Consider the following 27,725-nt stretch of genomic DNA (forward strand, 5'->3'; position numbering starts at 1 on the left):
GGAGAACATGCAAACTCCACACAGAACGGCCCCCCATTGGTGTTCCGGCTGGGACTTGAACCAGGGGCCTCCCTGCTGTAAGTCAAAAGCCTTAATCACAGCTGCACTGTGGAGCCACTACATGTATTCTTCTACAATAAGTACATTTTACTGCTTTAACAGAGAACTAACCCTGGAGAACCCACAGGATCAAATTAGTCCAATTGCTTTTATGTATTTTTTACATTTCTTTCAATTTTATTTTTTTTATTTATAGTGTTTTTTTTAATTTTGGCTCTAGTTAATTGCTGCTGGTCAAAATGAACAGACCAAAAAAAAGTCAAACTTTTAAAGCCCAGAAGAAAATTGTTCTTGGTTTCTCTCCAGGGTTAAGTTAAACAAAACAAAACTTCCAAATAGTTTCAATTCCATCATCCAGGTGTACATTTTTTTAAGGAGCAGCATCTGCAGCATCTGCCTTTTCCCATGCTGCGTTTACTGAGGGCAAATATCAAAAGGACAATCTCAGACACCATCCTGCTCTTTGGGTTTTGTCCTTCAAGAATGTCAAATATTTAGCTTTAAGCTACAAAATTGTGCAGATCAGAGTTCAACTCATGGGAGAAACTTTGGCTTCTCAGGTGAACTTCTGCAGCTCCAAATGATTAAATAAATAAATAAATAAATAAAAACAGGACACAGAGGCGTCGTTCAGATTCAAAGCGTTCATTTTTTAAAATTCCGTTTCTTCTTAATAATCTCAAAGAACACTCTGTGCAGCTAAACAATCTCACCAGTTTTAAAAACAAAAATAATTTATCCATTATTCTGTAATCATATCTACAAAAATAAAATCAAATACAAGGACTAAGGCTTTAAAGAAAAGTGTGGGTCAGGTCTGCATTACAGGTGAAGGACACACATGACAGTTTCCACACATACAGTAGTTTGCACTGTGCATGACGTTTGTGCAACAGCAAAACGCTTTCCTCCACGTGTTCAGATTCACTGCCGGAACATGAGGGGGAAGATGGGAGACGGGTGGAGGTAGAGGGTGAGGCGATGAGGGGGAGATCCTGCTGGGGGGGGGGGGGGGGGGGGGGGCACGAGTGTTCACCGTGAGGATCCGGTTTGGTCTGAGGCGCGTTACAACGACACGTTCCCTTTAAAAACCTGTTAAGGAAGCTTTGGTAGGACTTTAGATTCCCTTCAAAGTTCACCTGGGGTGGGTGACGGGGGTCACGCGGGGGTCTGGGGGCGCTGCATGTCCTGAAGTTAGTGTTTTAAAAGCTCAAAGTGTTTCTGACAAGATGCTAAAAGAAAAAAAAAGAACATTTTTGTACAAATTAGGAACCTCCGCAGAAGAAGTTTAATGCATATTTACTGTGGCGTGCCGCTCCGTTAGTACCAGACAACAACAAAAAACATTTAGTGTCAGCATCTGCTGCCCACTAAACTTCAAGCAGGACCAGAGATACTTGGAAGAAAAATGGGATTTCTGGGAAATTTGTGGAAGATCTTTGAGAGAAAGCATATCTGTATAACAGACAGGTGACTTCCTGCAGCTGCAGAGGGTTTACCTGCAGGAAAAGAATGTTCCACATTAGGATCTGAACCACAGAAATGACTGGAATGAGCCTTGGCGTGCGCTGGTATGTTCATGAGGATCATCATCACTTCCATATTCCTTTGTGCCGTGTTGCAGCAGCGGCTGAAGAAGACTAGCATGCATGCTCTTCAGCGCTCCTCTCCTCCCTTTGAGTGAATCCTTCTGTCCCGCTCCGCTGTCCTGAAGCGCAGCCCTTTGACACCTTTAGGTGTGTTGCTGGAGGTGGGAGGAACTGCTGTGGCGCCCCCTGCAGGAAAGCTGATGACACCACAGCTTCCTTCACAGTGAGCGGGCGTCCGGTTTGTGCAAAAAAGTGAACTAAAGCGGTTCTCCGGCTGAAAAAGCCAATCCTCCATCTGCGAATGAGCTCACACAGAGATGCATTGTGGGTAAAGTGCTGGGGAGGGTGAGGGGTCCCTTGGGTGATTTCCTTAAAACAACATTTCAAACAGCTTTACAAAATAAACACGAACAACAACAGCCTGGTCCTTCTTCTCTCATTGAAACCTTCATCGGAAAAACTTCAGACTTTTTGTTCCTTTATCCTTTTTGGAGGGCTGTTGCCCTGGCAACCAAAGCCAAAGGTTTTCATTTTTTTGGAAGGGGGGGGGGGGGGGGGGGGGGGGGCTGTACCACATTTCTTGGTTACCCAGAGCAACAGGAAGTAGGGCTGATGTGACCTCCGGTAAAGGTGCTTCTAGTTGCTTCTCCCTCCTCTGACCGAACCAGATCACCTTCAGAACCCGGTGGACAGAATCTTAGCTTGTTCTGGACTTCCATCTTTGTCTTGTTGAAGAGCAGAGAAGAAAACACGTTACTGGTGATGTCCTGTACACTAAGCGGCATCAGAGGAGTCTGACTCACCTTCTCCTGAACTGCAGTCCGTAGAGCGGGCGTCGGGGACGTCCAGTGAGCAACTCGGAGGCTCCTCCCACTCCTGAGCCACTGAAGGCTCTCGAAGAGATTCCAGAAGCTGGCGGTGGGCCCGCTCGATCTCCTGCAAAGACGGGCAAAAATCCCAGAGTGGTCATCTTTCAGCTGCAATAAAACAGCTTTGTTTCTTTGTTTAAATCCCTTCATCATTTTAGAAACAACTGTTTTTTTACAAGGAAAAGATTTTATTGATCAACTATGACAGTAGATTATTACACACATTACACTGTTCAGATGAACTGGGCACGCTCAGTCTCCACTGAACAGATCAGACTCTTACAGAAGGTTGCCTTCTCTTGTTGGGTCAAAAACATGAAGGCTTGGTAAAGTTTTAAAGGAGTTTTTTGTTTCAGTGGCAGCAGCAGGTGAATAAATGCCTAAACTGCCTCAACAGCAACACAGCGCCAGTGCCAAGCCAGACTTTGGCCACACATCCAAACTTTTCTGTTTTTATTTCCTCGATCGCTTGGAGGTTCTTACATTGACCATCACTTTAGTTAAACTGGATTTACTCTGGAGTTTTAGATTTTTGCAATACTCTTCAAGTACAAATTTGTTTTTAGTTAATCAGAATCTGGAAAGAAAACAACAAATACATTTGGGAAACCGTTGTTTCAGTTGTAACAGCCATTCTGCAATGTTTCCCTAAAAAAAAAAGGATGTGATGCTAGAAATCTGAAATGTGGGACCTTTACTGCCCCCTGCTGGGGGTTTTACTGAAGAGGATACAGGCGTTCAGATGCTATTTGTGCGTCAGGCGTGTCCTGTTTCAATGTTAAGTCAATGTACAGATGCGATCAGCGGTCCTGCGGCGCGATTTGAGGACGCTTCGGGCCAATCAGGAACTCCGATGGGCCTGTGGCGTGTTGATGACGTGATCAGTGGGTGGAGTCTAAAGCTACCACGGAGGAGAAGCTGATTGTTCTCCAGAACTTTGATATTTTTCTTGTTTGCAACCAGACAAAAATAAAAAGTTCCTATAATGTTATTCTCATTTTGTCCCTCCTCTTCCTCCTCCTAATGCGGGACAGCAAGTCCTCAGACGGGGTCACAGGGAGGTGAAGGGCGTCTGAAAGCGCCGTCATTCAGACGCAGCTCCTGCAGCAGATGGTGAAGCTCCCTGTAATGGGGGAGTCTCTGAATGATCGGATGAACCCAGACATGGAGACATGATTACTGATGCTTCTGCAGACCTCTTCAAAGTAAAGAAACCTAAACTGGATTGCAAATGAGTTTTACAGTCAGTGCCTCCATGTAGAGCAGAGACTTAGTACATTGACAGTAGCTCCTCCCACACCTGGAGCGTCAGATTCATGAACACACTTTAGGACAAGCGTCCAGCAGTGAATCAGACAGACGTCCAAAGAGAGGCGGTGAATGTGAGGTTCGTTTTTGTGTGTTTGTGTCATTTAAATCTGGCACACAACTTTACTTGAAAAGCCAGAATAATTCCCCGCCATCCGAGGACCGGTGTGCATGAGGGTCCAGCTCCAACCCACCTTCAACCTCTTCAGTTTGCTCATCAGCTCCTCGATAGTGAGGAAGATTTCATCCGCATTCCTGATCACCAGTCTCTGTTGCCCCGCCCCCTGCGCCTCGGAATGGTTGAGCTGCGGCGTTTCTCCCTCGGGGGCGGTGGGTGTGGTGGGGTCGCTGGCGTCGTCTGTGCCGGTCTCCCCCTGCTCTGAAGGCATCACCAGGTAGAAGATGTTTCCTGGAGCACAGAGGGAGGGGTGGGGGTGGGGGGGACAGCCGGTCACCTCAGCTCTCCTGCTCGGACCAGCAGCAGTCTGCTCATCTTTACCCTGATCGGGGGCGTGGCCTCTGGACTGGGACGACTGATCGCAGAGGAGGCTGACATCAGTGATGCCATCAGGGACAGAGGAAGAAGGAGGAGGAGGAGGAGGACCCACAACCACAGCTACGCCCAAAGTGAAGACGAGTGACAAGAAGAGTGCGATGAAGAGGAGCAAGAATCAAGAGAATGCAAACATGCTGCAGACACCTCATTAAAAGAAAAGCCCATTCAGAAAGGAGACTCCCATGAAGGTCAGCGGTCGGCCCCTCCCCCGCTGGCATGACTTACCTTTCCTCACCACGCAGACGCTGGGTTGGGGGGGCGGCGGCGGTGGGGGCAGCCACTCGGGCTCAGACTCCCACTCGTCCGTGCTCAGGCGTAGAACGGTCTCCAGAGACTCAGGACGCTGGCGCTCTGCGGTGGGGCTCCCGCCGTTCGCCGTCTCGTTGGTGGGGGTGTTGTCCGAGTCGTGGCTCCAGCCGTCGTCCCCCAGGTCCCGCAGGATGAGCCGCCGGAGCGTCTCCACTGCAAAGAAGGACGAGGAACGTTTGTCCCAGGCATCCCTTACAGGTTGGCCCTCGGCGGCGGCCTCTCCTCACCGTCCTTCAGAGCCTCCTCCGCCACACACGACGTCAGGCCTTCATCTCCGTTCAGAGCTCCTGATTGGTCCGTGGGCGTGCTCGATATGATGTCATCACTGGAGGAAGGAATCTCCAGAGAGTCTGACTGTCCTGGTTCAGAGTTTTCTGAAGGGCGAAGAAACAGAAAGGATCAAACTTTATTTTTCAAACATTACAAATACATCAAAACACTGCTGTCTGATTATTACCTTCACAGATGTGGTTGCCGGGGGCGACAGCAGGAACACTGGAGGTGCTGCAAAATAAATATGAAAACAACTAAATTAAAACAAAAGTTAACAGAAGTATGAAAGTTCCCCAGAACGGTGAGGCTTTAAAGACCAACTCTGATGAAAACTGTGTTTTCTACATCTTCTTGTGGCATTTTTTGATGGTGAAGGACATATATAAAGAAATTAGACTTAAAATAGTAATAAGTAATATTTATGAGAATATGTTTATTCAAATTGTTGTAAATCAGAGGTGGAGAAAAAGATATTGTTTGAAAAAGAGCTTAGAAAATACGCTTCACTTGGAGGAAGGGAAGAGGGGCGGGGTTGCCCTGCACCATCGGTCTCGGCCACAACTCAGAGGTGAATTTCTAATGAGCTACTGCTGTTCTGTTCTTCATCTGCATGTCTCTACGGTGACAGAAAATCTCTTGGAAAAGCTGCAGGACTTCCTGTAAAGTCAGCTCAGTGAGCTTTCTAAGGGCAAAGTTCCAAACTGTTCCAGCTGCATCTAAAAGCAGCAACAAAACAAAAAAAGACCTGATCGATCAGTTAATCAACTTTTAGTTTAATGTGATATTCTCTGGACAGCAGGACTTTTCTAAATATGAAGGAAACGTTTTGAACGTCTGACGTGTTTCATGGTCAGAACTGAAACACTGCTGAAAGTAAGATTTTCAGCGTCCAGTGCTGATTTGTGGCAGACTGTGTGACTTGACAGATGATTGCATTGACCTTCTTCTTGAGTTAAGAAAAGCACAGTCAACCGGCTGCAGCTTGTTCCAAACTCCACTGCTCGCCTCTTAACCAGGACCAGAAGGAGTTAGAATAGAATTGGACCCTCATTTTTATCAGAACTTCTTCTAGTTTATGACCCTCCCAGAGCCCCCGTGTCCAGGTCTGTTGGTCCCACAGGTCAGAACAAAAACCACGGCGAGGCCAAGTTCCAGCAGTGTGGAGCAGCCTTTCTGAGGACGTGAGGGCTTCACCCAGCGTGGAAAAAACCTTTTAGCTTAGCTTTCAAGCAGGTTTTAAGCTACGTTCACAACACGAGCTCAAACGGCCACTTCCAAAAAAAAAAAAAAAGTCTGAATAAATCCACGTTCTCTCACAATCATGTGTCACTACGCAGATTTTTTACGATCGTTTTTCGGGCTCTAAATACAAAACATGCACCCACTGAACGTGCGTAGCAAATTAAACCAGGTTGACCTTCAACCAACAGTCAGGGACTCTTGTCAGGTAGTGACTTATACGAAGCATCGCTTTGTATTCACAGGAACACAGTGATGTCACCGCTTTGACAACTGATCATGAAGGAGAAATGAACATTTATGGTTTGTGTCTTTATGTCTTTCATATATCGGAATAAAGCTGAGAAAGAAAAAGCCTTGAACAAGATTTGCACGGCTTTGTAAACGCGGCTACTGACTAATCCACGGTCAATGATGCATATTGGATGCATGTTGGCGTCACTCACGTTGAAAGCACTGATCCCACTTTACTGAGGGGGGAACAGCCTCCAGCTGATCTGATGGCCTTCTGGAGTAAATCTATCCAACTGCAAACAAGAAGCTCTGGTTAGAGCAAACAAACCCAGGATGGAGGAGCCTGTGCAGGTAGAAAAAGAAGACATACTTGTTGATCTCGGAGGCTGACGTGGCGACCAGCTCATAGATCTGCGTCTCCGTGGTGCTGATGGCATAAAGAGCCTTGGCGTCTGCAGAAAAGCCCACAGGAAGTTGTCAGGTCAGGGACGGAAAAGCAACAAAACCTGCAGGAAGCTCATCGGGCACCTGTGGCGACTGGGCGGACCAGCAGCGAGTCCAGCCTCAGCAGGGGGCTGAAGGAGGTCTTGCTGTCCCCGCTGACTCCGCCCCCTCCTCCCAACCAGCGGGTGGGGTATCTGAGCTGCAGCCGATCGTCGGGGCCTTTCTGCAGAAGGACGAGGAAATCTGACAGCAGCAGCGCCAGGACTTCTGCAGGAAAAAGAATGAAAACAAACATTTGGATTGGGAAACACAAACAAAAAAATCGCCACGGTAACACCCACCCAAATGCTTATCTTTGCCCATCTTCCAAGTAAGCGAGCCTTCGTGAATCATCCTCTTCGTGGTGAGGTCCAGACTCTGTGCACGGAGAGGAAAAAGCAGTTCAGAGCATCTGCAGTTTCAGCTCCGATCACCTGGACACTAAGGTGTTGACCTTGAACTGAGGGGCGGGGTCCAGCCTGCGCTGGTACTGGCTGAGGCGCTGCTGCTGCTCGCTCTCCCTGACGTTCTCGTTGACGTTCTGCAGGATCCTTCGGCAGCAGACCTGGGCCTGCTGAAGTGCGGGGAGGTCTGCCGAAGAAGCTGCAGAGCAGACCGGAACATGAGTCCTGGTGGAAACATCCTGTGGGATCTCTGGATGGGGCGGCTCACCCACCGTCTGTGTACTTGATGATGTTGTCCAGCAGCAGAGGGTACTTGGTGAGCCTCTGCATCTCCGACACCAACATGTCTTTGAGCTGCAGCCTGCGGCACAGCGGACTCGCCTCACACTCCTGAATCAAAAACAGCCCCCCAGCCATGAAACATCACGTGTTGGTTACCTTTTCTTACACTTTGATCAGCATTTTACATTTGCCTTTTACACATCTTTAATGTTTTTATGCGAAGGAAAACTCATCCTAAAAATGAACATTTCTAAAATGTTTTTTTGTTCTTTAGCTTTTGACTACAACTCAACATTTCCCTTTGACGGTCCTTTTTCCATGAATGATTCATTGATTCAGCAGCAGAAACTAGCTGGACTCTGACGTCACACGGCTGTCTACCATCTGCCCTCAGAGTGGAACGCCACGGCTAAAGCTTGAATTAAGTTCTAAGATCCGTCCATTTACACTGGTCACAGCCCGGTTACCTGTTTCTGTTTTTCTCTAACGTCTCCACCTCTTAAAAGTCCTACTCCTATAATGAAAATGGTGTCTATGGTGTTTTTAACATCTCCTTCTAGCATTTTTCTGATGACAGAGAACATATAGAGAAAAAATTAAGTTGAAAATTGCTTTTCGGAGTATTTTCTTTATTTAAATTATTCTGAATCAGGAGCAGATGAAAAAAAATCCAGTCTGAAAAAGATCGTATTTGTGGCAGAGAGAATGCGCTGGACGGTCCACAAGCTCCCTGCTTCAAGCTCTCAGCAATGGGGAGGGGAAGAGGGGCGGGCTTCCTCCACGCCATCGGTCCTGCCCACAACTCTGAATTTTGGATTTTGTTTAAAAACAGTATTCATCATTTAAAGACCACTGGGAAAGCTTTTAAAAAGATCAAAAGAGGATGGGACTACGACTTTAACCAACAAGCCCAAAATATCTCCTCTGCTCAGTGTGGAGCTTCATAATAAATTACGGAAATCTGATTCATTTATAAAATGCACACCTTTTGAAGATTATACTTGTGTTGTTTTTACATTAAAAGATGACAGCAGTTTTTTCTTTGGTTTTCAGGAACACTGCAGATTTCTTTTCCAAGTTTACCATTAAGCCACACTCTGATTTCCAAGTTTTCTAGCCAGACATTTATGCAATTATTCCTTTTTTACTCTAAAATGGACTATTGCCCCCAGCTACCCTTTTGCCTCAGACTTCAATGGACTCAGACACTTTGATTAGAAAAATGCTGTCCATGTTGGACTCCCCAGGGTGTTTGTGTACCTGGATGAGCTGAGCGAAGCGAGGGTCTTTCCTCTTCTTGTTCTTGATGAGCTCCTGGGCCTGAGACTGAAGGCAGCAGAGCTGCGACGCCTGCTCCTGAAACTCCTCACCGGCTGCACCTTCAAACTGAAAGCAGCGGCGGTTAAAACGCATGCCAGGCCGCCTCAAACAGCGTTCACGACAACAGAAAGGCTCTGCTCACTCGGGCCAGCAGGACATCTCCAATCTCCTGGACGACGGGAATGTCTCTCCGCTTCTTCATGGCCTCACACAGGTTAGCTGTGGAAGAGATGCAGAAGAACTCCAGCATTAACACATTCAAGGAGCTCTCTGCCTGAAGCAGCGCCTCAGATCTTCACGCCACAGATTGACCCTTTTAGGAACAAAGTCACCAAATTCCATGGAAAAATGACAGGAAAAATGAGTCCAGGTTGAATATTCTGCAGCGCTGGAACTATGATGTTCATCTGTGATACTTTAATTTTCTAAAATCTATTTTGAAATGTGCTTCAGTTTTACTAATGGAGCTGTGACGGTTTTTTGATCACCGCGGTGATGAACCAGCAGGGGGGGCTGTGTCGAGGTTAAGGTTAGTGCTGCCTTGTTTAGAACTTCTCACTCACCGTTTTTGCAGAAAAAAAAATCCTCTAATTGGACCTGACCCGGTTCTCTCAGAACTAGAAGAGCCTGAGATCAAATGTGAGGAAGAATCATGGCTCTTTCCCCAGGCGTTTTTACCAACGTTACTTTTGTTGTTCCAGTTTTCGACAGACATAATCAATCAATTGGATTGAATATATGCATTTATTAGCAAGAAACTAAATAAATTGATGTCCTCGTTCATAGTGCGTTTAAAAAGAAGTGATTGTGATTTGATGGTTGTACAGAGATTTTTTCTTCTGCTGCTCGTTTCCGTGCGTGCGCTCATGCTCACCGTGGAACTCGTGGACTTTGGGCAGGTTGGGGAAGATGCAGGCCAGTTCCTCAGAGTTCAGCACGCTCCTCATCTTCTGGAAGAAGACCTTGTCCAGGACCCAGAGGGTGCGTAGGTGGGACACCTCGGTGGTGTAGAGCTCTGCCAGGATTGACAGACGTCAGTCAGAGGAGGTTGGACGCAGATGGAGGTGAGACCGGACCCCTCCCTACCGTAGATGACAGCCTGCCTGTCCGTCTCCCTGGAGCTGAGCTCTGCCAGGAGCTGTGGAGGAACCGTGTCCTGCCAGTTCTGGGCGTCACAGTGCTCCTCCTCTGGTACCGCAGCGTCTGGAAGCAGAGCCGGTGAGGAGTCCACGCTCCTACCAGGATGCAGACAAAGGGAGAGCTGTGACAGCAGGTCCAAGATCAGCTTCAGCCCGAATGAACCGACAAAAATCAAATCTCTTCGTCTTCCTCTGATTGGTGACGGCATCTATGCCGGGGGGGCACTCGGGGACTCACCTGCGCCTAGTGGTGCGGGGGGTGTATGGGGGTGTGGGGTTGTCTACAGACCTGAGTTTGACAGAGTGGAGAGAAGATGACGTAAGGAAAAGCCTTTCACTGAGGGGGGTTGCTATTTTTAGGGGGGGCCACAGAGGAGCCTCATCAGGACGGATGTTTACCGCGCAGAGCTGCTGGACGCAGACGAGGCGCTGTGATGCAGCGACCGCTGCTCCCTCTCCTCGCTGAAGTCCTCCATGTCCACATCGCTGCGAGAACGCGGGACGAACTCCGCGCCGGGCGCCCCTCCTCGCCGCCGGCCCTCGCCCTGAGCCTTCAGCGACCCACTGCGGGCCAGGCGTACCGAGACCATGGGACTGCAGGAGAGGACTGACAGTCACTCCAAAGAAAGGAAAAGGTCACCACCAGGATCCTGGAAGGCTGGGGGGGGCAGTCACCTGTCCGGGCCTTCCTCTCCCAGGCTGCTGCTGGAGATCTGCTGGAGGTCCGCAGGTCCCTCCCCCTCCTCCTCCGAGTGGTTCTCAAAGTGCTGGATGATGTTCTTCACGCTTCCGGGCCGAACTGCACACAAACGGGTTCACGCTTCAGGTCAAGTTCTGCTGAGGACAGAGTGGAACCAACTGGACAGAGATCTGAATGAAGAACCTCAGATGAGAACGGAAGTGTACCTTCAGTCGGGGACAACGGGACATGGAATGCTACCAAACCACAATGGACCAAAAAAAGAAAGCGGAATCAGTCACAGAACCAATGGAGACAAAACATGGCAACAAGCAAGAAAACAAAAATGATTCTTGAAATGAAAAGTGAAGATGAGTTGCAGCAAGTTGGACTTTACTGGACTGAGACGTGGAGCGCGGTTTCCCGATGTACTTCAGGATGGGGTTCCTCTTCCTGTCCTCTCCATCCTTCTCCTTCTTGATGCCGCTCGTCTAAGGACACATGGGGGCAAACGCCACATCATCAGGTCATTATTTGACCTGTTTATACGTCTATGTCTATTATTATTCTGTCACAAAACTGTAACTGATGGAGGTTCCTCTGCTTTATATCATGGTCCGGGTGAATACTTGATTCTGAATGGTTGCTGGTTGTGGATTTAAAAGTAATAATAAACAGTGATAGTGCACGCCTAAAACAGAAGTTCATGTCTTAAATGTTTTGTATCACTGCGCCGGCTTCTTTACAACAAACTAGCTTCATCATCTGGACAAAAACAAGCAATAAGAGGTGAACTTTCTGAACGGATGCTTTATTTAACCTATCGGGATGATCACCATATTTATCACTTTTCTTTGCCGCTGCAGTCAAAGTCGGTGGCGGCTCAGCTGGCGTTGTCATGTTACCGTGACAACGCGCCGCCTCACAATACAAATAGTCCGCTCTTTGCGAAAAACGCGATCAAAACTGAAAAAATAACAAGAATAAAGTACTGAAAACTAATTGAATATTTGTTTCTTTTGTAAATGACATTAATGCACTTAGCGGTTCAGGTTTCCACGCCGTGCGTTAATTTCTGATAGTGCTCACTTCCTCATTATCATTATCCCTAATCGATCACATACCTGTGGTTTCCTTTCAAAGCTGCACATCAACTCATACATAACAAATCCATCTTCACTTACAAAATACATCAATTCATAAATATATATGAATAAACTTTTCATAAGTAATTTAAAAAGTAAATAAAGTAATTCTGTAGGAATTGATCCTTTCACCAACTGAAGTTCCATTTTTGTTCGGTTTAGGTCACTAGTTGGGTAAAAAGTCACAAAACAGGCTTTGAATGATAATATTAAAGTGAATTTTATCTAATGTTGAGTCAAATTTATTTCTCTCCTAATGTTGCCTCTAAACTGGCTGTAGATGTTTAATTAGTGTTGAATGCTCTTAGTGTTTTTCTGCTCTGCTCAATATATCTTCAAAGATTTCAGTCCAAATAGTTTAATTCTGTTTTTTAAAAACCTTTTTAAAAAGTTTTTGTAATATAAAAAATGTTCCTTATTGCAGTTTGGCTTTATTTTGCCAGGAAGTTCAAAAGTAAGGATGTTTTTCACTTCCTGTCTAGTTAAATAAAGCTAGAGTAAAAAAAGAAATCAGCTGTTTTTGTTGATGGGGGTTTCCCTGAAAAACAGAAGTCGACCTCGATGCCCAGATTTACATTTGTCCTCCAGGAAAAGTGTCTTGAATTCCCTCATTCTGACCTTTCTCGACTTCAGGAAGGCGAGCCACTTGTCCTTCTCCGTGCTCAGACCCGGGAAGATCCTGGAGTCTCTCAGCTTGATGCCGGAATGTCGCAGGTATAGATGCACAGCTGACGCCAGAGGAGAACTGATGGAGCAAAGTGAGGAAAGGGCAGAGATGATGTGAAGAGGAGGGAAGAAAGACCCACAGAGTAGTCCTGCTTAGTCAGCAAAAGTGTTTGAGGAATCCAGACGACAGCTGAAACGTACCTTCTGTCCTCTTCGTGCTTTGATCTGGAACAGAAAAGAACAGATGCTGAAAAACAGCTGCAGATCCTCCACTGACAGAGAAAAGCCACTCGATCAGCCCAAGAGGCCGTCATGTGACGGCGCTGCTGGTCATGTGCTCTGCGGGAACTACCATCCTGACCTTTGGGAGGCTCCAGCTGTGGCTTTGCATTAACTTTTTTTTATGACTCCCATAATCAAAACTGTTGCCTGGCAAACCTGGGGCAATAATCCAAATGTGCTCATGTTTCCGTTGTGATCAGCAAAATAAAAGATTCTCCAAACTCCTCACTTTACCTCAGTTCTTTACAAATTTAGAGAAATACTTGAGTGATGTCTGCAATTATTTCATGTTACCCCCCCTTTACAGCAAACTAAAAACTGGATAATCATAATTAAAAGACCACTGGGAACACTCAAAACATGATCGGAGTGGGACTTTCCAATTCAGATTTTTGATCACTACTGTGAGCCTGTGGTTTCTAGTTAAAAGGTCAAACACCTTTGACAAACTTTTTCTCTCATAAAGTGAGAGGCGGCTTCTTCAGTCCTACAGAGATGGTTATAAATGAAATGAAATAAGCCTCATAACAGTTTTAAAAGCTCTTGTTCTAAAATGACAGAGCAGCCATTTTTCTTCTGGTTCAGAAGCAGTTGTTCCAAAATGCTGTATAAATGTAGTTTGAGTAAATTCACTTCTTGGCAGATGCTTGTAGAAATATGGAGCTCCTAAAGGGACACTGAAGAAGAAAAGAAATTGAAGTCAAAATAAAAAAATGTAAGTAAATAAAAATGTATGTAAATAAATAAATAAAAAAACTGTTGAGCACAACAGTTAGATTTTTATTTTAGAGATTTTTTTTTCTTTTTCTTCTTTAATGTCCCTTTAGAATCTCTTTATAGATGAAACAGTTAATTTGCCTTTTTGAGGTTTATTTTGAAACCAAAATTCTTTATATTTTTTCAAGTTTAGAAAGGTTTTGGAAGTTTCCTTATTTAGTTTATCTATTTTTAAAAAGAAGAAGAGAAAAATTGGCGGCAGAACTTACAGAACCTCCCAGAGGGCAGCCACCTGTCTGTCCACCACCTGTCTCTCTTTGGCGGGGTCTCCGTCCAGCTGCCGCAGGTCCCCCTCCCCAAACAGAGAGCCCAGCCCCATCATCTGCTTGTTCCTGTCAGGACATGAACCACAGCTTCACGTCAACACCTCGCTGCAGAAAGGTTGAGCTTTGTCACTTCATAGATTCTTTCAGCTGCAAAAATGCTTTTCCTGTGAAAACCTGTGACAAGTGAAGATGCTCGAAAGGAAATTGACAACAGAAACAGTTTAATTTCCACGTTTAAAACTAAATTAGCAAAAACTTAAACACAGTCAGAAATGCTTCTGTGACCCTGATAACAGCTACAAAAGATCCCCGAAGAAAAGTAAAATGCAAATGATTAAGAAATCAAGATCAGAACTTTATCCTAAACCATTTACCCTAATTTACTAAAAGGGGTCACGTGGATAAGCCAGATGTCTGCTCCATTTTGATAAACCTGCAGGATCTTTGCAGCTGAAAGTCAGATGAAAGATTTGAAAGGATCACATGATCAGTCCGCCTTCAACAACTTGATGTTTTCAAGAAAAAGAAAAAGAAAATGCTGCAGAAATCTGCTGAACAGACGCAGAGGAGGATCTCAGTGTGAAGGTTTGTTCACAGATTCCTGCTGTTTCTGGAGAAGTAGCTGTACTAACAGCTTTGCATACATTCATTAAAGCAGCATAATAGTATTTTAATACATATTCTGTGTCATTGAGTTTCTTTAGAGCAAAAACAAAATGCTGCTGTTAATTGACAGACACATTCTTTAAATCAGAGAGAGCGAATAAAAGAAATCCTAAAGGAGAAGGTGTGAGTCAGATCTTCTGTACCTGTAGTCCTGAATCTGGTCCTGGATGTCGGGCAGCACCTGCTGCTGCAGTTCTGACAGAGGTCCTCTGATGTCCTCCTGTGCGTGGAGACGACTCTCTGACAGCAGAAAGGACAAAAAAAACAACCAGTTTGGATTTACATGCTTCACATTTTAGACATATTTATATTAACTTTCAATAATAATCTATACATGTTTTGAAGATATTCATATTAATCACATACTATAAATAATATTAGTGAAATAATAAACCAGTGAGAGTGTTAACACCGAACAGTGTTACAGGATTTCTTAAACGGAGCAGCTCCCACAAAAAAGTGTAGATCATCATGTTCTGCCTCTCCTGGGGGGCGTTTCAGTTTGGAGGTGGAGCTCCGTCTACAGCATTACACTTTATTCCAAAAGATTTAAACAGAAACGCTACTTTAGCCCAAAAATGGTTACCAGTACATAAAAAAAACTTTCCTTAAAAGAGTTTGTAAAATTCCTGTCTGTGAGTATTTAAAGCTGTTCATTTAGTCAGCAATGTATGTTTAGGTCAACCAAGCGTTAGCATTAGCCGTCCTATGGGAAATTCCATTATACGTTAGCATCAAGCTAGCAGACTTTGGCTTTACTGCTGTTATGCGTTAGGTCCCCGGAAAAAGAAAGGCACAAAAGATGGATTCCTACTTTTATGGATCGATTATTGATTTATTACGCTTGAATTGATTCAGATCAATCAATCGATTTAACCAACCCAGCCCTATTCTTGTCCTGTCCAACAGCTGGGCAGACAGATGAGAGCTGAAGGCCTCTTGTGTTGGACATATTTGACTTTAACAAGAGGGGTTATGAATCTTCTGACAAACCAGAGGTATGTCTGAATAAACCCCTTTTTGTCTATACTAAACTTTATTCATTTTAATCATATTTATATCATTTTTGTGTTGGACCAGAAGGAAAAGAAAAGGAGGAAAGAACAGAGAGGGATGTTAAAGAGAGAGAGAGAGAGGGGGGGGGGGGGGTTGGAGGGTGATTATAGAGGGGGGGGGGGGGGGGTGTAAAACCATGAAGCAGCATAAAGGCCCGTACACACCGGGACGAATATTCGCCAGGCGTTATTCGCCAGCGTTTTTCGCCACGTTTTTTGTGTTCACACCCAGGCGATTTTCGCTGACGATGAGTGGAGTGAACATGCAATTTCATTCCCTGACATTAGATGGCGCTTAATGTAAAACAGAAATACTCCTGTACACAAGGTGGCGCTGCGCAACTTTACGCTTCTTAAAGTCGCTTTTCACTCAGAAGAAGAGAGCAAGTATTTACACGCTTGTCAGAATCAAACAAAGAAAACATGAATATTTCAAGCACCAGTAGCTCCAACTGGTACTTGGTTCGGGGATGTTTTAGAATGTCCGTCATTATTGCTTCGCGGCTGTGTAGACGCTACTTGGCGTCTATCTTCTTCGCTGGTATGTGTGCTCAGCAAGGCAGTTTTGTGTTTGAGCGCCCCCAAGTTGTGTTTTACTGTAACTTCAGAAGCTCCAGACACGTGAGCAAAAGCGCCATTCTCATTGGTCGAGTAGATTTCGACGCGACGCGTCGAAAAAAAAAAACGAACCCGAGGCGTTTTTTTTTTGACGCGTGGCGTTTTTACGCGTCGGTGTGCACACTCTCATTGGTGCCCTTTGTTTAGTCACGAGGCGTTAAACGTCGGCGAAAATCGCCGGCGAAATTCGTCCCGGTGTGAACAGGCCTTCAAGCAACAATTTCCTGGATGTTTTTAATCATTACAGTGAAGTTCAGATGTAATAAAAATCTAGAAGGGGCGGGGCCTGTCCACACACACACTCAGATGTTCACCTACATCCATGTCAACATGTACACAATACTACTCATGTTCACACACCCATGCTAATGCCTTCAGGCCAACACATTAAACATTTCATTGAGTCACACATACTACTTGTGCAAAGGTGAGGTAACAGTCAAGTGATTGTTGAAGGAATGGAATTATTAAACTATTCCAACTATTCTAAAGTCTTACCGATGTCTGAGAGATACTCTTCTCGCACTTTGATTTTCAGCGGCTGAAAGAGAACAAACAGAACTGAATGACTGTGAGTGAATCAGACTGAAGGCCCGTAAAGGTGACATTACAAAGAGAAATGAATGATAAAAACATGTTTACAGCCTTTAGTCTGAATCTGTCAAACTGCTGTTGCACCAGAACACAAAAAGAAAAGTCGCTAAAGAAACGGTTCAGATCATTCTGCTTTTGTCGAGTTGAAAGTCATTTTAATTTTTAAACTAATAAATGAAGAAATGAAGGTGAACTTAGAAAAATAGTTTAACAGGTTTTAAACGCGTGTTTCCTTTTAGTGATGCAAACATCATCAGGAGTTCGCAGAACAAACTGATCCTCAATTGAAGAGAAAGTGAAAGTGTTTGAACAAACTAAAGTCATAGAAAAAACAGTAAGCAAAAGTAATAAGATAAATAACACATAAAACTCTTCTATACTGAGTATTAAAACAAAAAACTAAAAGGATCCGATGCAGCATTTATTCATTTCATATTTGTTGTTCTTTTAACATCAAAGTCAATACGAATAAAAGGGCACTGAAGCCACGCCCACTGACTGCGTCTGACCGCGTCAGTCCCAACATTCAGGTTTAGAAAACATTTAAAGCTACGACTGAGTTTTAGGGCCACCACAAAAAAAAGTAAAATGAGCAGATTTAAAGTTGTACATTTACAACAAACAGTGGCGGTTCTACCCTGAATTACTCCCCGGGCGAGACCCTCCCCAGGTGCCCCCCCCCCCCCCCCCTCCCCCATAGTCACAACAGAACTTTGTTTGTCTTTGTCGACTGACATGTTTTATTGTCATTGAAATTAAGAAGTGGATACAAAAGATGTCAGAATTCTGAACAGCATTATAATAGTTATAAGAACACAAAAAATAAAAGTCCATAAGCATGGCAAAAATACAGTTAGCTAAGAAAATATTGAATCAAACTCAATAATAAATAAATAATATAAAATAAATATTATAAAGCACAAACCTTTTATCACACTAATAACACACTCATCTTGAGCAGTGGTAGACGATCCAAAATATCTTAGAAGTGCCCCTGAAATTGCATTTGATACTGACTTCAAAAGACCGTAGACTACAATATAGGCCTTATAAAAACATTTATGAATTGGAAATTTAAATTGTCATGTTCTATCTCGATCTCTATTTCAGAGAAGAAAAATTAGCTCATGTTTTCCGTCTTCAATCCTTTGATTGGCACATTTTTAGTTATGACCTGTTACATTATGTTTGGTCCCCATAGAGTTGCAGTAGATGGTAAATATTCATTTTTAAAACTACCTACAGATCTATGGAAATTCTATTGGCTAAAAATATAACCCAACATTTGTAAAACAAATAAAAAATAAACTTCATATGCAGGCTCAAAATTAACCCCTAAATCCCCAGTTAAATATCAAAAAAACATTGTGAAAACGTTTAGGCTGCCACAAATGATTATTAAATTAATGACCAATCTCAAATTATTTGCCCCATTAGCATCTTATGGCAGCAGTAGCAGCATGCTGTGTAACCATCACAGCTTTTTTAACATTATGAACTAGTATACAACAGCAAAACACAACAAAACCTTTGTGTTACAGCAGAGCAGACAGACACATGAATCATAACTAATGTTACAAGTTAAGGCAGAGCAAATTTTTAAGAATAAAATCTAAAAAAATTTAAAAATGCAGCTATTTGCAGCATTTGGGCCTACTTCAGTGTTGGTCATCGACCAAAATAAAGTTTTCATCGGCAACGTTGTTGTAGGGCAGGTAGCATTAGAATTTAGAAAAGACATGCATCAAGCTGTGAGGACTTCCCCTTTTCTTTATCTCTTTTCTCCTCTTCTTCTTTTCTTTTCTTTCTAAATTGGGCACCAGATGGCTTTGACCTTTTTTTCTCCATATTTTAGATGTTTTTGCCATTTGTTTGGCATAAATGTCCTCACGTCACGAAGAAGGCATCAAGTCCGTCGACTGAACCAACTGTGACCTTAGTGACAGCATTGTTTTGTGTTGCCATTTTTTCATTAGGGCATTTCACACAAAATTAACCCAAAAAAGCAGAATATATTTTTTATACCTTTATTAAAATGTAGGTTATAGAATGTCACCTTATGACTGACTTATAAAAAGGTTTTATAAAGTAGATTCAAACCCCCGCCCTTGTCCTCACCTAGCCACTTAATTTGGAAGCGTCCCACAATTGAACCGATTCCCCGCAGCCCCCCCCCCCTTCTTCACACATTTCCAGCAGGAGCGCGTGCAGCTACAGCCAGGGGCGCTGATTCGCTACATGACGGCGCAGTCGCAGTTTTTACTTTTATTTTTTTCATCAAGCCCGCGACCGTTGCCTCCCCTGAAAGATGAGCCAGCCAGGTTTTGCGCATGCGCAAACGCGGCAGCGCTCCCTGCTCACCCCGCGCCCCCTGCCTTCTCCTTCTTCACACACATTTGTGTCTACTTCTCAAAGACAGGAGAGCGCAGCTGCGGGGCGAGGGCGGCGGCGCGGCCAGGTTCAGGCTGTTACAAACACTGGGCAGACATACACTGTGACATAAGTAAACCAATAGTGGTGCATATAATATTTTACAAGGGCCGCCTGTGCCGCCCCCCTTCAGTTTTCCGCCCCAGGCCACCGCCCGGACGGCCCGTGCCTAGAACCGCTACTGACAACAAAAAACTCATAATTTTACGACTTTAAAGTCGTAATTAAAAAAAAAAGTTTTTGTTTGTAAACTGGCCCTAAAACTCCGTCGTGTAAAGCTGATGAATTTCAAGTCAGAAATGATGATTGTTTATAAATGGTTCCTGTTTGCATGTAAAGACACGAATGTCTTTTTATTAAAGCAGCAGAAGCGATGAGGCAGCCTTCACTGGGATTCCAGGGTTTGCTTTAAAAACCTATTTCTGGCTATAAATAAAGTGTTTTTATGAACATTCTGTTAATAATGAATGAACCCCTCTGGTTCATCAAATACTCTCATTATTTGTTATTCATGTAAACTCCTTTTTAGTACTGCGTTTTATGTTTTCCGTCTCCTCAGTACAGAAGGTATTTCTCCACCTGTTCAGTGATTTCCTTCCTATGGAAGAAAAGGCTGCAGGAACTGAACCTGAAAGCTGTTGGTTGGGCAGCCAACCTCTGCAGATGTTTCAGGACTTACAGCATCTGGATCCAGGAAATGGGAGCAGATCTGAGGAGCGAGGGCGCGGGCGTCTTTAGGGCTGGAGCTCAGGTAAGCTTCCACCGACAGGTAGAAGAGCTGCAGAGGAAAGAAACCAGGCAAGAAGGCAGCCGTCAGAGATGGGGAGGGACATTTGGAGAGATGCAGAAGTTCAGCTTCTTTTGGAGGCCGGAAGAAAGTTTGAAAATATTTTTTGGCTAAAATTAGTTGGACTTACGGGTGAAAATTCATATCTGGCAACCCTGCAGGTGTGGAGTCATTTTTAAGGTGTGTGTGTGTGTGTGTGTGTGGTGGTGGGGGGGTATACAGACCAGCGGGTTGGGGTCCAGCAGCTGCGTGAAGACGTATCTCATGAAGACGGTCATGTGCGCTGGCCGGGTCTTCAGCAACTCGATGTCCTGAAACGGTCCGTCCATCTGCGAGACGCACAACAGCATTAATGGGAGGAGGCGGTGGGGACGGGACAGAGCAGGGGGGGTCCCACAGACACGCACCTCATTGAAGGCGTAACCATCATCTTCTTCATCTTCCTCCTCTGGGCCGATGATCTGAGCTTTCCCAGCCTGGAAAAGACAGATTTTAGAAAATGCGTCTGCAGTCTTCAACACCACAAAAGACAAACGAAGGAGAAAACCAGAGCTGCAGAAATCACTCGCCTCCACCTCTAATCATCTATCCTAAATCCGTCTAATTGTAGTGATTATATTTTGGCTTTTTGGCCCTGAAAATAACCTAAATGTTTCCGTCTTCCTCCATACAGGATCAGTGTCAAAGCTGCAGCAGAACAAGATTCAACTTTTTGATCAGATTTTTTAGGCCTGAGCTTTAGCTCCAGTTGTTTCCACTACTGCAGTTCTTCAACCGTTGATGCAGTTCATGAAACTCCAGCAGAGAAAAGGAGCCGAGCGCCGTTATCCAACACATTACTAAGCTAAAGTCTACAGAGTCAATATGAAAAACCGCTTTTCTCCACATCAGAATTCACTGATTCATCTGTTTCTATATTAAGAAGAAATGTAAATAACTAATACAAGCTCTAAACATATTCTAACAAAAACAAATCTCATTTTTTTGCACAATAGTGAGAAAAAAATGAACCGTTAGGCAAAGAGGATTGTGAAATTTCAGACATATTTTGAAATAAATGTATTTACCAAAGTGATTTGTTTGTCACAGATCAGAACTGAAATGTGGTCAAATATTTTAGCTGCACTAACGTTTCATTTCTCAGCACCGTCTTGTTTATTTAAACAACAAAAACTAAACAGGTCCTGAAACCTTCCAGGTCACTAAACTCCTGAAAAAACTGGTGAAAACAGAAAAATGAAGAGAGAGAAACTGACAGAACTTCAGGATTTTAATGCTAACTTGTCGTGAGTGAGACGTTTCTTTAGGGAGCAGAGCGCTGAAGATGTAAACAAAACATGTGGGGCGTCAGTCTCACCGTGTCACTGTGTGTGTCGGAGCTCTGGCGCCGGTGATGGGGGTTCCTGAAGGGGAATGAGGGGGAGGAATGGGGGCTCTCAAAGGGCTGGGGGGGGATTGAGGAGAAGCAGGGATACAGAGGAGGATGAGGGGGACAGGATGAGTGGAGCGTGACACACACACACACACACACACCCACACACACACACAGACACATGCAGTCTGTTCTGGCGGATGGCTAAGCCACACCCACCTCCATGTCTCCTTCACCCGAGTCCAGGGACAGCCGCCCTGCCAAAGAGGAGCTCAGTGAGAAGAGCCGCCCAGGAGCCAAACCCTCAAACATGTGTCATGGAGTTCAGCAGTTGCTTCATGCTAAACATCTGCTGGAATTTCAGAAGACAGATGCAGACACCAACCTTCTCCTGCTTTCATGTAGCTTGTGGTGGATTCTGACCGGGTTCCCTCCTGAAGAACCAAAAAGCTTTACTGTTTCTTTTTCCCATCATCCTCTTTCATTTGTGTGTAAGCGGAGGTTTGCTGCTCACCACATCCTGCTGGATCTTGATCCTGACTTGGTGAGCTCTCCTCTTGGCACTTTCAATGCGCTCCTCCAGTGACGGCGATGGATTCTTCAGCTGTTCATCCATCAAGTCCTGAAATCAGAGCATAAACGGCGTCTTCAGCTGACGCCTTCTGGGTTTCAGAAAAATCTGGGAGCGCTCCCGTACCTGAAGCTCCGCCTCCTCCTGCTCCAACATTTTCCTGAGAATCTGACTTGCATGTTTTTGCACTTCTGGGTCCTAAAAAACAAAAGCACGTGTTTCAAAATAAAAGCTTTCTTTCATTAAACCGTTCTGTTTCCCTTTAGGCCTGACTCACCTGCAGTAGAGTGGGTAACGTGATTCTTTGGGATGGGGTGCTGCTGAACAGTGGAGGGGGCGGGGCCTCTCCACTGACTGACGTTCTCTGATTGGGTGTGGGGTAAGAAGGGAGGGGCTCTAAGGGCAACGAGCCAGCAGACGGGGGCGGTCCTTGTAAAGTCAGCGCGACGTACGGTCCAGCTATGGGGGAGGGGCTTGATAAATAAACCAGAAAGCTTCTCCAGCATCATTCTGGATTCTGTCAGACTCACATTTGATGAGCTTCACCACCTCCTGATGGGTCATGGAGGACACCAACGAGCCGTTCACCTGGAGGACGCAGGAGACAACTCCATGAAAAAGCAGAACATCTCACCCAACAGTCTGAGAGAAGCTCAGAGAGAAGTCTGAACCTTGATGATGCGGTCGCCCTCCTGAACCCCGGCTTTGACTGCAGCCCCGCCTGAAGGGAGAGAGGGGGACACAGCTCAGATGTAGGCTGAACACACAGCCCGAGCAGCTGCACGTCTGCGCACGAGTCGCTCTCACCTGGTCGCACGTTCTGCACCAGCTTGACTCTCTCTCCACACACGGTGAAGCCAAACCCGAGCTGGTCCTTCTGCACGATCACACATCTCTGGACCAGTCCAGGACCTGCGCAAACGGACCGATGATGAAAGAAAGCCCAGCATCGCAGCACACGCGACAAGCAAAGCAGTCTGGAATTGAGAAATTACTTGAGCCCTCTGCAGGGACTTCAGTCAACAGCTCCCTCTGCTGGCTGCCAGAGGATCTCCGCTCCGAGTCTCCGATGGTCAAACTGCTGAGCCTGCGAGGGGAAACAGAGCGGCGCTGCATGAGAGGATGCCCAACATTTCCAAACACTGTAAGCTGGTGGAAGAGCAGCCTCTGAGGGAGACACCAACTGTGATCAAGACGAACCACAACAGATGAGACAGACCAAAGACAAAAAACAAGGAAACAGGAGAAGCAACAACACAAACTCAGGATCAAAACTTCATTCTAAAACAGCAACAAGAAAAGCAAAGAACAATAAACTCACCAAACAGCGAAAGGGCTGACAGCGAAGCAGGAGAGGGGAGGAGAAGACAAGAGAAAGGCAGAAAGAGATGGAAGAAAAAAAAATCAACAGGAAAACGTAAACAGTAGCTCAGATTCTAATTGTGATGCATGTCCTGAGAGCAGACGATGCTGTGTCTGCTCTGAGCAGATGCATCATTGTCTCCTCTGAGAGCAGACGCAGCATCCATCTGCTCTGAGAGCAGACGCAGCATCCATCTGCTCTGAGAGCAGACGCAGCATCCATCTGCTCTGAGAGCAGACGCAGCATCCATCTGCTCTGAAAGCAGACGCAGCATCCATCTGCTCTGAGAGCAGACGCAGCATCCATCTGCTCTGAGAGCAGACGCAGCATCCATCTGCTATTAAAGCAGACGCAGCATCCATCTGCTATTAAAGCAGACGCAGCATCCATCTGCTCTGAGAGCAGACGCAGCATCCATCTGCTCTGAGAGCAGACGCAGCATCCATCTGCTATTAAAGCAGACGCAGCATCCATCTGCTATTAAAGCAGACGCAGCATCGTCTGCTCTCCCTCAAAAACCCTCAGACTCACAGCTTTCACTCCACCTCAGCTTCATTCAGACTATTTCAAATATTCATTCAAAATTGTATTCTGCTGTTTGATAATATAATTTCAACATGGAAACAACACTGATGCATTTGATAATAATCTTTATATAAAAAGTAGTTTTATTTACTAATAAAAAAGAAAAATGTGAGGATTTTTAAAACAGCACATAACATCCCCCGATTTTCCTTTAATCATATAGAAAAGGCTTTTTTTTACTCAAATGTCAAGCCCTTCATGTTCTAAACTCCTAGTTAACCTTTATAACAGATGAATATAAACTCATTTACATAAGATATTGCCTTTTTTAGCATAAAAATTCTAAAACAAAGTTGTTCTGAGCAGAAAAAATTGTGACTGAAGTTGAACACGATTTGACCCCAAAACGCTGTCAGGCCTCAAATGAAAATATTTATTTATTTATTCACAATAAAAGGTGATTTTCCAGTGAGCCAAAGTCACCGTCAGACATGTGCATAATAACAGACGTGTTTGTCTGAAGAATGAACTGCAGCGTCCTTCCAACCTCAACAGGAATCACTTCATCTGATCAATTTAGAATAAAATAATATACTTACTAGAAATGATTTAAACATTTACAGGTAAAATGAAGAACAAACGAAAAAGGATCCATTTCCAATCTCTAAAACTGAGTCTTCCACTGGACAGAATGATTCTGAAGTAATCAAATGAGCTGATTGATTGGTTTTCTAAATGAATGCAATGGAATAATTTTCAGGAAAAGACTCTGCAGCTGGAGTATGAGGACATCCGGAGGATAATTAGAAAAAGGGATGAACGTGTCAGCGTCCTGTTCCGCTGCAGAGCCTCCTACGGTTGATTTGGCGTGGAGGCCGTTTTTCTTGTCACACAACACAACAAGCAGCAGGGTGGAGCAGTAAACACAGGCGGAGGGGAACGGTTGATGGCAGGAGGGAAAAGCAAAAGGTGTCTGCTACAAACACGGACAGGAACGCGCCACATTCGACTGTTCTCCAGACCCAATCAAAGAAGCCACGGCTTCACCGTCGACTGAAAACCAAGAGGATTCAAGGCCTGCACTTTCTACGCTGATGATGTGGTGAACCTCAACAGGGTTCAAGAGCTGACTCATTCTCCAAATGGAGCGTTTTAAGGAAACAAACTAGTACAAACCACACAGGCCAGATTAAAGCTCCCTCAGCACGATATTCAGGAAGTTATCTGCAGCTTTATTTACTCTAAAACATAAAAAAACCCACTCTGGTCATCTTTTGAGCTATTGTAAAAGCGTTTCCAGTGGGTTTTTAATTAGAATTGGGCCGTTTTGGCCAAAATGTTAAAAGCCTGTGTCGTTTTTGAGGACATAGTTTCTGCAGAGCAGAAATTCTGAGTGGACTGGACACAGAGTGAGCCCCCCTCTCTTCCAGTCACCCCTTTGTTTACATGCTCTCCTGCTGGCTTACAGCCCCTCAAACCTCACATTAATGATGCAACAAAATTGGCGAGCAATATAGAAGCTATTCAGCTGCACAGTTGAGCCAGAAGAGACAAGGAAAATGAAGACGTAAATGGATCTAGTCGTCCACAAGGGGACCAATCAGAATGGAGTGGAGCAGGGAGCTTGAGGCTTGTTGTTGTAGGTTTTACGTCACACCTACAAACTTTTTCCAACAGCATTTTATCGTCTGCTCCTAATTCACGACTAAAGAAATACCCATAAAAGCGATTTGACAGTTCATTTTCTTTATATATGTATGTCCTTTGCCATCAAAAATGCGATAAGAACATGTTAAAAACACTATTTACACTGGAACGGGTCTTTAAGCCAGCTTCTATATGGCTCCTTTCTATGTTTGAGTGTTACTGCTCAATATTTTGACCCTTTAAAAATCATGTTCCACATTCAGAGCACATCTGCATCAGCTGGGATCACACAGGTCCATCGATCCTGGAGATCTTTAGCGTCCAACTCCAACCCATCAGCTCTCTAATCACATCTAAGCCCAACATTGACTCCCTGTAGAAGCTGTTCTATCACCTCTAGGTGAACCTGCCAGACTTGTTTCCCTCGCAACCAGACAGGAACTGAGCCCAACGAATGAATGAATGGATCTAGATGAATGGTTTTGTTTTGGGGTTGTACGGCTCTTTGAAACACCAGGATCTAGAGATGTGGATGCAAATGTCTGTACCTGTCCAGCGTGGAGGAGGGCTGGCGGAGACTCATGTCTGAATCCCTCTGCTTCCTGGTCTGCGCTCAACAGTGTCGCCGGGTCCGTCTTATCACCACCACCATCTCTTTCCTGTTCTGTTTGCCGTCCACACAATGGAGCTCTGTGCTCAGCTTTGATCAGACCTTGAAGCCACTTGGAAGCTGCTTCAGCTCAGAGTCCCTCCAGTTCCCATCCCCAGTAGTTCCTGACAGGCCAGCAGGAGGATGTTTGAATAAAGTGCCAAAAAAAACAAAACAAAAGTCAGACCTGATGCTGCTTAAACAAACGAGGAGGAAACTGACAGCAGCGAATGGATAAAAGAGTTTGGTTCCGTGAGGATCATCAATCATGAATGAATAAATCAGCCTCAGAAATCCCCCAACACGTGCCGTTTAGTTTTAAGACGATTTCCTCACAGATCATAAAGTACCTCCTTAAACGTCAAAAGTTGAAATAAAGATAAAAGTACCGGTTTAACTTAAATATTTAGTGATAACCTACAACCGAAGCTGCACTCTAATAGTATCAGGTTGTTGTTTACATGTGGAGCTCCAATCAGACGCAAAAACATTAAAAAAAAAAAAAAAAAAAACCTCAAAAAAATCCACCATAAGGTGACTTTGCAGTGTTTCGTGACTACGTGAAAAATAAACCACCATGTGAATTATCTAATTAACTACAATCTCCGGCGGCCTCCTATTACATCCAGCCAGCGTTAGCTTGCTAAGGTTAGCAATGCTACCAGGCCGCTGTCAATCCGCGGCATGGCGTTCGAGCTCAAGCCGAGTCCAAGATCAACGTCCCCGGCTTTGCAGCTGAGGACACGAGCGCGGGGCTGGCTAGCTAACCAGCTACGCCTTCAAAGCAAAAGATCCGCATTCCTTGGGCTGCGTACGACCACAAGAGTGATAAACTGCCAGTGGATGTCAGAGGGGAGGCGAATTTTAACTCGCAGAATCCAGGAGCCACAGTTTGGGAGCAGTCAGGCACAGAATTCCATGTTAGCGAGTTAGCTTGGAGGACATTCCAGCGAAGCTCCGCCTCACAGCAGGTCTTCTCCCCGAACACAGGTGCAGAACAGAGGGAGCTCTTTTTCCGCCGTCAGCCAGGAGAATCCACGCTTAGGCACAACATCCACCGGATGTATCCACTGCCCTAAAAGGCCCCCTTGTCAAGATAAAAACAGCATTTTCTGTGTGGAAAGCTTGGAGGGTTGACTGCTGATCCTCCACCATGTCTTTAAAATCATCAATACAAACAAGGGGCAACAGCGCCCTCAAGTGGACGGTTCTACAAGCTGCAGGAAGTCTTGATACGTTCAATGACCCGAAACATGCTCGTTTATTCCACTACAGGGAACGGATAATCACTCTCGCATTTTTTTTACTACTACATTTTAATTACTTTCTATTTTAATGAAAAAGATCAACCCCTTATATTATTTAGGATTTTCTTTATAAATATGACCAAAAAGGTGCAACAAAAATATGTAACAGAGCAAGAAAATGTGATTTTTACCCTATCCACTGTCCTTCCTCTCTTATCATATGTTTTTTGTAATTATCTTCTTAGCTTCATAATTGGTTATCACAATATATTTTCACAGCCCTGTTTGTATTCAACTATTGAGGTGGACTCCATAAAAAAA

At 44.7% G+C, this 27,725-nt stretch overlaps 1 protein-coding gene across 9 annotated transcripts; it reads right to left on the reverse strand.

Annotated features, from left to right (window-relative positions):
• Window positions 1-689: 689 nt before the first annotated feature.
• Window positions 690-27,344, reverse strand: arhgef11 (Rho guanine nucleotide exchange factor (GEF) 11). 9 transcript variants are annotated; one of them, XM_078936378.1, is made up of 42 exons: window positions 26,057-27,332; window positions 23,295-23,309; window positions 22,969-23,060; window positions 22,781-22,885; window positions 22,645-22,694; window positions 22,504-22,561; window positions 22,251-22,432; window positions 22,100-22,171; window positions 21,917-22,024; window positions 21,788-21,836; window positions 21,622-21,659; window positions 21,388-21,474; window positions 20,438-20,506; window positions 20,255-20,359; window positions 19,923-20,021; window positions 16,718-16,760; window positions 14,690-14,786; window positions 13,824-13,946; window positions 12,757-12,780; window positions 12,508-12,634; window positions 11,142-11,235; window positions 10,972-11,001; window positions 10,741-10,864; window positions 10,465-10,659; window positions 10,304-10,354; window positions 10,013-10,161; window positions 9,801-9,941; window positions 9,069-9,145; window positions 8,867-8,992; window positions 7,597-7,714; window positions 7,375-7,523; window positions 7,223-7,298; window positions 6,966-7,148; window positions 6,808-6,889; window positions 6,650-6,730; window positions 5,149-5,195; window positions 4,919-5,065; window positions 4,608-4,844; window positions 4,326-4,442; window positions 4,021-4,235; window positions 2,453-2,585; window positions 690-2,374 (listed from the first exon to the last, which is right to left on the reverse strand). In XM_078936378.1, the coding sequence occupies exons 1-42, from the start codon at window positions 26,089-26,091 to the stop codon at window positions 2,325-2,327; spliced, it is 4,200 nt and encodes a 1,399-aa protein (XP_078792504.1). In that variant the 5' UTR covers window positions 26,092-27,332; the 3' UTR covers window positions 690-2,324. The 9 variants fall into 9 exon arrangements, with proteins under 9 accessions (XP_078792504.1, XP_078792505.1, XP_078792509.1 ...); XM_078936379.1 differs by lacking the exon at window positions 23,295-23,309 and having other exon boundaries at window positions 26,057-27,344; XM_078936383.1 differs by lacking the exon at window positions 21,388-21,474.
• Window positions 27,345-27,725: the final 381 nt, after the last annotated feature.

The sequence above is a fragment of the Oryzias latipes genome, chromosome 18 (assembly GCF_053564925.1).
Source record: "Oryzias latipes strain Hd-rR chromosome 18, Olatipes_Hd-rR_3.1".
NCBI classification, from domain to species: Eukaryota; Metazoa; Chordata; class Actinopteri; order Beloniformes; family Adrianichthyidae; genus Oryzias; species Oryzias latipes.